The 10,837-nt window shown below is 42.6% G+C and overlaps 1 protein-coding gene across 2 annotated transcripts; it reads right to left on the bottom strand.

The window, feature by feature from the left end:
- Nucleotides 1–709: 709 nt before the first annotated feature.
- On the bottom strand, nt 710–8,577 carry xkr5b (XK related 5b). Of its 2 annotated transcripts, none has more exons than XM_086186267.1 (13): nt 8,234–8,577; nt 6,850–6,939; nt 6,664–6,769; nt 6,418–6,584; nt 5,978–6,111; nt 5,812–5,890; nt 5,525–5,694; nt 4,545–4,656; nt 3,424–3,591; nt 3,156–3,346; nt 2,931–3,014; nt 2,431–2,614; nt 710–2,235 (listed from the first exon to the last, which is right to left on the bottom strand). In XM_086186267.1, the coding sequence occupies exons 1-13, from the start codon at nt 8,340–8,342 to the stop codon at nt 1,589–1,591; spliced, it is 2,241 nt and encodes a 746-aa protein (XP_086042393.1). In that variant the 5' UTR covers nt 8,343–8,577; the 3' UTR covers nt 710–1,588. The 2 variants fall into 2 exon arrangements, with proteins under 2 accessions (XP_086042393.1, XP_086042403.1); XM_086186277.1 differs by lacking the exon at nt 8,234–8,577 and adding an exon at nt 7,942–8,124.
- Nucleotides 8,578–10,837: the final 2,260 nt, after the last annotated feature.

Raw genomic sequence — 10,837 nt, 5'->3', positions numbered from 1 at the left:
CTAAGTTACATTTCATCAGCTGCTTGATTGTTGTTGCGTACACATACAGTCAAGCATGTGCATTATGTCACATAATGTGTGCAGGAGTTGAAACATTGCGTGCTGTTTGTCAATGGAAACAGATTCAACAGTCCAGCCTGCTTATGGACAAGCATGCAGTTACACATCTACCAGAGAGCCGCTGATGAGCTGCCTCTACTAAAAGCGTGTTTCTCCTTATATTTTGTTACATTCAAATGAATTTACAGTATATTCTCAACTATGAGCAGCCGAAGAAGCATTTAATGGAATACTTCCTCCCAAAAGTGCAATTTTCTTATCAAGTACTCATCAGTAGACAGCTTGAAATCATGAAAATGGGTTTCTTCCCCTGCATGAGTTGTTGGTGAATATTAATTGATAGGTGAGTAATTGATAAATTGCACTTTTGTTTGAAATATCGCTTTAACTGCTCTGATGTACCAAAATTGTATAGTTATTTTTTTTAAAGAGCGAAACAGAGAAGAAGAAAAAAGATACACGAAAGACTGATAATCATAAATAGAATGATGACAGTATGACTACAGTGGCATATATTAAAATAAATAACATTCATAATATTTCACAATACTGGCAGTGAGCAAACTCATAGCAGCACATCACATCCAGAATTTCTCCCCCTGCAACATGTTTGATTAATTCTGAACTCACCCCCCCCCCCCCTCGGCAATTAACTTCAGTACGGTAAAATGCTAACTGCCACTGCAATGTGGAAAAAGAAGCAACCAAATTACATCATGTTCTTCCTTAAACCTTCTCTCATGTGTTTGTCTGATGGTCTCATGAATATATAGACAGTAAAGTGTGTAAACATCAGCTGTGTCCTGTTTTATTTTGTAAAAATAGTGACAAAGTACTGGGCTTCATTCATGAAATGTTCTTAAGCACCATTTTGTTTTTATGCAGAAAAGGATTTTTTAAAAAAACAAAAAACCCTAAATTGAAAACCCAGACAGGAAGTAAAGACTACAAGGAGTTACAAATAGCCATCAGGCGTCACTTCCTGATTATAAGACGAAAAATTGGAAGAACATGTACATGTGCGAAAAGAACATTTCACGAATGACGCCCACTGACTTTAAATGTACATCTGGATTTGCATGTTATGTAGATCAGTTATCTAGTTATTAACAAACCGTATGTTTCCGTGTTTCTGATTAGCCCAACCAATTTAGAAGAGATGGATACTGTAAACTGGTTTATTACCACCATCATTTAGAAAACTCTTCTTCATGGGGATCCAACTCTGACACAAATATTATGTGTGTTCTATACTTTGTGCTTTAATTACAGCCCATCATAATTAATTATTTAATAATGCTCTTACTCTTGAATTTTCACCAGAGACAATCACATTTCACTGCACTGCCTGAATAAGCCTTCACACTTCACTGCATTCACTTTGCCATTCTGTTTATGATGATGAGAGATTAATTAAACAAAGAAAGAGATACCTCCCTTTCAATAGCACTCGTGATACAGATAGTGATTGTTCTTCATTAACTACTATTACTGAACTGTAATAATAATGCATTTAAAACCATCCTCCTTACACTGCCCTCTCTTTACTGTCCACAAACTGGACCATCTGTTTTCGGGCATGGGAGATGACTGGGGTGAGTGGAACGACCGGAGGGTTGGGAGTAGCGATACCATTAGCTGTAGCAGCAGGAGTTGAAGCAGCAGGTGCTGAAGTGGTTGGAGTTGAAGCTACAGGGGTGGAAGCACCAGGGGTTCCTCCAGGGGTGGTGCCTGGTGTTGTGCCTGGGGTAGCAGGGATGACAATGATAGGGGCAAGACCTGGACTTTCTGCCCCAGCTCGAGGCTCCAGTCGTGGTGTGGATGCGATGAAACGAGCCTCCCTGATGCGGTATGGACTTCTGTAGCTGGAGATGGGTGACAACTCAGAGCCCCAGCCGAGATAACTCCCACTGGAGGGAGATGGCGCATCTGCGCTGAAATACAATGTAGTGCTAGATTCTCCAGGCATTGCTGATTTTTTATCTGGGGAAGCTAGGAGGAGAGGGGACCGTCGCTCAGGTGACCAGCCGGGAGTCTTGATGTCAAGGGATCCTACAGATGAGGAGGCCTCAGTCAGGGAGGCAGCATTGCTGTCAATGTGGCGCAAGCTTCCTGGTTGCCGAGGAGATGAGAGTGTAGGTGAGCCGTAAGCAGCGCTCTGAAACTCCTCATCACCTTTGAAAATGAAATCACATTCAGTTAAGGTGTGTTTATAACAATATACATATTTCTTACAGTGTATGCCAAGCAAGACGTGGGACTCAGGACTATGGGCATGCAGGTGATCAAATGAGATCAGGCGTAACACTGACAAGAGCTGTCTATTGATCATTCTGGTCAAAGAAATGAGAATTCCTGACAGGAAACAACCTTTTGTCTCTGATGGTGGAGCGCTGGACTCATCCTCTGTGGTCTCTTCCATGATAACCTCCTGCACTGGGATGATCTCTGGAAACTTCCCAACATCCTGAAATGTTGTGGGCGGAGCTTTTCTCACAGGTCTGGCTATGGCGCTGGTTTGAAGAGGCTTTGTTGGTTGAACCATTTCTCTTACCTGGGGGCATTAGACGGCTCAGACTGACACACCAAAGACCCCTACAGTTATGATCAGATAGCCATCCTGGAGGCTGATCCTTGTAGTTACATGGATTTACACATTTTTGTACTTCTGAATATGCTCTTTATGTTCCTGTATTCATTTGAAATAAGACATACATGTGTTTGGAGATAAATAAAATAATCCCAGTGAAAAATGTTACGGTCTAAATGTTTTGTCAGTTCATTCATCTCACTAGTGTGTCTGTCACATGACACAAAATCAGACATTCTAAAAATGATTGATAAACTGAGAGATAGATTACTGCTCTTGCCTGTGGAGTTTGGATTGGAGGCTTTGGAGGTGGCTGAGGAATTGGTTGAGAGATTTGAGGAACCTGCACAGGAACACGTGTAACCTGAAAAAGAACAAGAGAGGTTTTAAATCTCCAGGAAAAACATATCCTGCTGGGGCGGAAATCTTCAGAGTTCGACAGAACTCAGTTATGGTTCATCTTTTTGACTGAAATATTCCACAGGAGGGCAGGAACACCACAAACCTGAGGTATGTGAGGTTCATCAGGGGAGTGAACTTCTTCCGACAGGCCCATCAGTCCAGCCAGGCCTCCCTCTCCATAGGCCGACCAGATCTTTGTTACATCCCCAGTTTTTAGGGCCAAACGAATCAGCAGCCAGTGATGATGCCTCCAGCCCTCCCATTGGTGAGGGAGATCCATGAGGGTCCCACCTCCTGATTTGATTAATAGACATAGACATCATGATTGAGTGATTGATTGATGAATTGATTGACTGATTTACAAAACACACCAGACAGTGTTGCATGGCGATGGAAAGTGGGTGTGACTTTCTCCTCCAATGAGAGAGTAGATCCACGCTCTGTGCAGGCTCCACTTATCCCCCTGTGGCGAATACTCTGAAAGATCTCAAAAGACTTAGGATGCAGGAAACGGTAATACAGCACCAACGCTATCACACCTGGAGGAAGAGGAGCAGAAGGAAAACAGGAAATAATAATCACTGTGTGAACCAGTGCAACCTATTGCATAACTTATTGTTGCGCTGACCGCTTTTACTTTCAACAACTGTAGAAAAGGCAATGTGAGAATACATGATGAAGGATGGAATAAACTGCTGCTTTCCGAAGGGGAAATAAGACAGTTTCTCTGTGCAAAACCAAAAGATATGATTCTTTACGACTTGACCAACATAAATAATCGCTGTGTAGTATACGATTGAAACCAGTTAAGAGCAGCTTTAAAGGGACAAACCCAGTATTGAAGATGTTTAAGAACTGACACCTTCTTTGACTAAGTCTATCTTCCTTTTCTCTATTTGTAAGAGCAGCCTCTGAGCTGGGAGAAACATATGACTTCATCTCTCACTCTTCTCACGTAAATTAATTGTGTTTTTTTTTTTAGTGAAAGCTACTTTTTCAACTAACTGACTGACTGAATTTATATATCATAGCTTAGATAAAAATCAATCTACAGACAAAAAAAAACTGGTTGATCAGTAAACACTGATAAGGCATTCCAGTCATTCAGACTAAAGTCAGCATTCTGATTTTTGGCCGTATCAGGAAGTTACCTTAAATAATGTAACCTAACAGGAAAGAAAAACAAAAACATGATTTACCACCAAAACAGTCAGGATCTCAGACTGAGATGACTCTCGATCAGAACCTTGACTGTCATTGTCTGCTATTCATGGTGAGTGTAGATAAACTTTACTTTAGCAAATTCAAATGTTTTTATTTTTTTCATAACCAAGCAAAATCAAGCTATACGGAGCAGGAAACTCTGTAGCCCAACTACAGCTACAAAATGAATAAAGAGATATTTCAAGTGAGCAACCACAGAAAATGAACTTGAACAAAGGAAAAATGCATGTATAGGTGAATACATTATGAATGGTGCTGTGTATCTTACCGATGAGGAAGCTGCAGAACACTGCAGCCGGGATGCCCACAGTATCCCATGATATCATGGTAAACAACCAGGAGGAGGCCAGAAGAAGAAATGCGTTCTCTAAAAACATGACCTGAAGAAGAATTGTCAAAGGTTGTTTGTCTTGCGTATCAGACTGATAGACGTCTTACGTAAAGTAAAACAACTATTATCTTAACTCAAATCCTGACATCTCACGAGAGCCACTCGGTCGCCAGCTGGCAGTTATCAAAGCTATGCTCAAAACCAGAACATTTTTTTGCCTTTTAAAAAGCACCTTCAACACACAAAAAAGATTTGGCTGGCTCCTACTTAATTACTTCATGTATTCAATGTGTCACAGATTTTTTTTTCAAATTACACCCCTGAATGAATCCCACAGGTTTACCGTTAGTGCAGCTCTCAGCACTCTAACACGGACTAGAGGCTGCGTGATTGCCTGGGTTGAGACCTTTGAATCTGACAACTCTGCCAGGTTCCCTGATTGGTGTGTGATTTCCAGTAAAGGACAGGTGAAAAATGATCAGCATGTATATGCATCAATTTCAATCGGAATAATCAACAAAACGTTTGTCTCTGGTGAGGTCATGTCAGACTGAAGGTGCAGAGGTGACAATTTTGTGTGAACAAGCAAAAAAAGGGATGGACAACAAATATTATTACACCCACCAAGGATGTATTTGTGTGTCTGTTAGCAGGATTATGCAAAAACTATGAGGGCGATTTACATCAAACTTGGTCGAGGGATAAAGAATCAACCAAAAAACAAACTACTAAATTTTGGAGCAGACAAGCCATAGTGTCACTAGGTGGCAACGGGAAATCACGTTTCCTTTCTTCCTGAGCACAAGAGTGGAAGGGGCAGAAAGTTCACCTTGGCAGAGGTATGTGTCCACAAAGAAAGTACATGAAAGTAATACTAAGCATAATAAGTGTTAAAGTACAAATATACACACACGTACCAGGTAGAACCCAGCCATGCGGTATCGGGATTGACCATATTTCACATTGAGGAAAAAGAAGATATGAATGGCTCCGAGAATGAGGTTGAAGAGCCTCCATCGATTAGTCGAACGAATGATGTCAGTCTGCTGAGACACCATCCAGAAAGTTGCACCCAGCCAATGCACCCCTTACACACAAACACACACACACACACAATTAACAGGACTTTTCTTTTCTGTGCAACCTCATAATAATAATAATTATTCCTATCATCATGAGATAACACACCCGTCCCCAGACTCACCAATAACACCTAGAATCCACTGTTTGAAGATGCGTGTGAAAAGCAAGAGAACAGCAAATCGAGATCCCAACATACTGACCTGCAGGCAGAGAAAGTCACGGTTTATGTCAACAACACATCTAAAAAAAGCAATACAATCACACAACTGTATATTCAATGTGTTCACCCTCCACAGTAGTCGACAGAGAATGCCAGCGGGGGTCATCTGTAGATGTCCTGGTCTGATGAGCGTACAGGCTCGCGCATAGAGGACCAAAGCCCAGGCCAGAGATAACAAACACACAGCAAAACACACGGAGGCTGGAGAGAAGAGAGAGAAGGAGGGAGGGAGGGAGGGAAAGAAAACGCATGTGACTTAACACATTCTTCACATAATGAATAACTGCATTTTTTTTTATTTGCCATGCCAACTTTTCAGGAAAAACACTTATTTGCCATCCTCCCCGGATCGAACAAGCAAATCGATACTCTGTTAGTAGAAGTAATGATCACATGAAGAAACAGCTACACGTCGCCTTGTCAGATGGAGCCAACAAATAACGGACAAACTCTCACTACTGTCAAACACAAAATTGTACAACTCTTCCAAGGCCTGATCTTTTCTACCTGGGGATTTGATTCCTATATCAGTGCAGATGAGCACGTAGGTGTGCAGGAGGGTCTCAGGCAGAGTGACCACCAAGGCTTCGAAGAGACGAAGGGCCGATACATCAGCCTGCTGCATGATCTCACCATACACATCCATGTCTGGCAGTCGCATACACTCCCACAGCCTGTGGGAGGGCACAGTGGGGGGTGGGGTGGTGAATTTCAACATATGTGTCATTACATACATGATTAAAGTTGACCCACCTTTTGAAGATGCCCAGGTGCAGTATGTGAGTCCAGGTGAGAGATTTTCTGCGGATGCGTCCATCTGACAGGTACCACAGATAGCTGAGCCACTGAGGAAACCAACCTGAAAAACACAGAATGACAATTTTAATCTATCTATCTATTTATCTATCTATCTTTCTTTCTTTCTTTCCACTGTCTCACCTGGCAGGAGGAAGAGTGCAGTGAAGCCAGCGAGGTGAGCATAGCAGTAGTTGTGACCCACCCACAGATAGTAGACGAAGCAGTAGATCACTGGAAAAAGAGGTAAAACACACAAGTGAACTGCGTCAAACGTAAACATCAGAATTGAAAACTGTTGCTGTTGTTCCATCTGTTTACGATGCTGTAGAACGGTATAGAAAAGCACACGATCGATACAAATCCTTTCATAAAAATTTTTCCATGCAACAAATATTTTGCGGTTACTCATACACCGTTCGCACTTTTATTTAAGAAATATGTATTTCCACGTGTTTATCCCGGGTTAAGGTTAAGAATACTGTGGGTCAAGAATTAAAATCAAATTTGTTAATGAAAATCAAACTTGCAGGTGCTAAGATTTATGAACAGATGGATAGTGGGTTAAACATTCGGCCTCTCACTGATGAACTGTTCCTGAAAAAGAAACTATTATGTAAGGGAGGATTTTCCTGATGAGTTGTCAGGAGGTGGGTAAACGGCTTATAACTGAGTATAAAGCTTATGAATGGCAATAAATGCAATAATTTCAGCTTATAGCTAATTTATGAATGTATTATAAGATGAAGTAGTGTTTGTGTAGCATTTTTTTCGATGTTAGACACTTCATACCATCTGGTTTACTGACAATAAAGCTACCAGTGTATCTCCTCTACTCCCCATCACACCGCTGCTGCAGCTCCCTCCCTCCGAACATGAAATCTGAACCTTCAAACCGCCAAACAGGCGGGCTGTCCGGGAGAACTAGGCCCCATCTTGGGGTACGCCCATCCCCTCTTCCATTCATGCACGTTCCAAAAAAAAAAGGGCGCTGAAATGTGTTAACATGGGCTTTGTTGTGTTGTTATTCAGGACCATGCAAAACCTGGAGTGATGCAGGTGTGTCAGGAAGGAGACAACTATGAGTCTGCAGTTTCGTGCAGGGTGCAAATACAGGCAAGAAGCGGCGCGCCGATGCTGCCTGCGGTCTGCTCGGACTCTATTATTCATAAGAAGTCCGAACAAATGTGTTCAACTTCGAATGTTGGATTACTGCGGATGTAAATACCAACCAACCGTGTCTGATTACTCCGCACCAGCGAGCTGTCCTGTCCTGTGTCGCTCTGGTCTTCTGGTCCTCAAATATCTGTACACTGGCCACAGAAGCACGCGCTCACGTACGCGCGCACGGGCTCGCTAACAAAGTCAAACTGTAACGCAACCAGGGATGCACTATAGCGTACACAGCATATAAACACACACGCTGCTTTTTTTTTTTAAATTCCCCCCTGCGTCTGTGTTGATGAGTGTCCTCGTGTGTCTATATGTGTGTGTGCGTGTGCGTGTGTGTATCCCAGGTAGGACTCACGCGCCGTCCTCTCTGCAATGATGAGAAATGCGGTAAAGGCAAAGACGCAAACTTGGCAGCAGGGCATGCAGGCGCCTCCGTGGCTCGGAGTCGGCGTGTAGTCCCTCATAGCGGAGTTAACGGCTCGGGTGCCGTCGGTCGGAGCTGATCAGTGGATAAAACGGGCCGCTGTTCTGATCCAATTCCAGACGGTCCAACTGCAGCAACCCGCTCCTGGAGCGCGGTGTCCCGACGTCCCCGCCCGACCCGTTAAAGCGATAGCACCGGTGATGCTGAGCCCCGCCAGGTTGCCTGAGGTTGTTTTATTTCACTGGTCGGGTTTGGTCTGCAGCGATTTTTCTCAGAACCTGTTCCTCCTAAAATACTGTGGGTGGGATGAAGTAACAGTGTTACATCAGGCTCATTTCTATTTCATTAAAGTCACATGAATTTATTTAATTCGTGAAAACAAAACTGTGAAACGCCAAATCAAAGCAATGATTGCGAGAGTTTCCATTTGTGTGATTCTATTAGTTGTAATGGTTCGACCTTTGCTCTCTTTATGGTTTATCGCCCCGTTGTCAGACTGACAGTTGAGACAAGGGCCACTCTCTGTGACCCTGAATACACTGGCAGCAAGTATACACGTTTGACAAGTTTTGTAACAATGTTGAATTCGGTTTTTCTTTTCTTTTGATTTTTGGGGAGTTTTTTGCTTTTTTTTTTTTTTCAAACTAAAAACAAGGAGATTCTCGGTTAATAATCCGTGCAGCGGTGCTTTCAGACTCATTTGTTACCCTTGGTAAACCCATAGGTTTTTTTTTTTGGTTAAAGCGAAACATCACCCAGAGCCTGTATGTCTAACAAGTTCTCACAAATGGGAGTCTTCAATTGAGATGTTTTTTTTTCGCTGCTGCGTCACTACTTCCAGAATGCAGCAAAGGCCAGCCATGTAATGTTAACTTGAAGCTAATGGAGCCGCACAGTCAGCAACTACACAGGACAGAGGCCTGAAGATGTTCAGTTACAAACCGTCAAGTGCATCATCCAGTATCCACATTTTCTTAATCCAGCTGCTCACTAACCCACAAACTCTTTGATCTGACTTTAAAACAAACTTGAAAATCAAACAAACGTGGCTGGCTCTGGGTCTCTGGGCTCTGGAGTCACAAAGTAGAGATGCAACACGCACTTTCTGGGTGAAGTAGTATGTGAAAATGCATACTCACGTTAACTTGCATTATTCCTGTAAATATGTTGCACTATTTTTGAATTTCACACAATACACACACAATTTGGTTTTGAATAAAATTGGCTTTTGAATCCACAGTGACATTTCAAATGGTAAATGAACTGCTCACATCATACACACACACACACACACACACACACACACACACACACACACACACACACACACCCAACCCTCCTACGCTTCCTGGATGCAAAGTCGTCAGTGACCTTATCATAGAAGATCCAAGACGATCTGGTGTCGTGTTAGAATCCAGGAAAATCTTAATAGGCTAAAATTTTAATTTCTTCTCGGCTGCAGCCATAATTTAATCTCTTCTAAGTAATAGGAGGAACAGATTGTGGCCTGGAACTGGCCGTGGTGCAGGTGTGCCTTATTGACACTAGGGGGAGTCGTCGCACAACTGCTGAATTAAACACTAAGTAGTCCACCTTTGCTTTACTGTGTCTGATATTCTTGAGCAGAGTTGAGCCTGTTTGCTTGTATGCTGAACCCTAAGGTTTGGTCGTGCAGAAAAAGAAATTCAGTCAAGGTGAAAAATGTTTCTCACTTTCAAAATAATCTCATGCTCGTGTATCTCAACAAGATGCAAGACCTAAAAAAAATCAAAACTTTTCACAGTCGGTACAACAGGATCTCACACCGGCCCAGAATGTTGAATTCACTGAAGATTTTAGATCAGGAAACTGAAGCTCAACATTTCAGTTTGTAAGCTTTTGTCGAAAGTGTAAAATGTTCAATACACCTGGTTTTTTGAACTGGGCCACAAAAGAAGTCATCACAAAAGGAGGTTCAGACGCTCGTGAACAGGACAAGGTTATAACACATTGTTCAATGAAAGAAAATATGTCAAGATTCAATAGAAGGTGACAGGTGTCAAACTGTGTGCAAGGAAGCTTTTGGACAGTGTCTGGGTTATAGTCCGAGAGGATGTTCAACACTAGACAATTCTAGAAATACTGTGCATTGTGCTGTTATGGCCCTGCAACATGTGTGTCATGGTGACCTTTGACAACCAACATTTTTTCAGGTCATCTGTGACTTCTAGTGGTTGCTTGTCCCTCAAAGTATCCCTGCGATATATTGGGTGCATGATATTGACCAAGATATTGTCAGTTCATCCTCAAGTCTATTCAGAGCCAACTTCCAGTGACGTATCATGACTGAAAAATTGGACAGATGAAGAACCCAAAAACATAACGCCTGATTGACTGGTGGGAAACACTATTTTGTTACCTGCCAACACATCCATCCATTCATCCATCCATTTTCTATCGCTTATCCTGTTAAGAGTCGGGGGGTGGAGCCTATCCCAGCGGCTTTCGGCAAGAGGCGGGGTTCACCCAGGACAGGTCACCCGTCCATCACAGGGC

This window comes from Aulostomus chinensis, chromosome 2, assembly GCF_037954235.1.
Source record: "Aulostomus chinensis isolate RoL2024-O1b breed Wild chromosome 2, RoL_Achi_v1.0, whole genome shotgun sequence".
NCBI classification, from domain to species: domain Eukaryota; kingdom Metazoa; phylum Chordata; class Actinopteri; order Syngnathiformes; family Aulostomidae; genus Aulostomus; species Aulostomus chinensis.
This window is presented reverse-complemented; position numbering and strand designations above follow the sequence as displayed.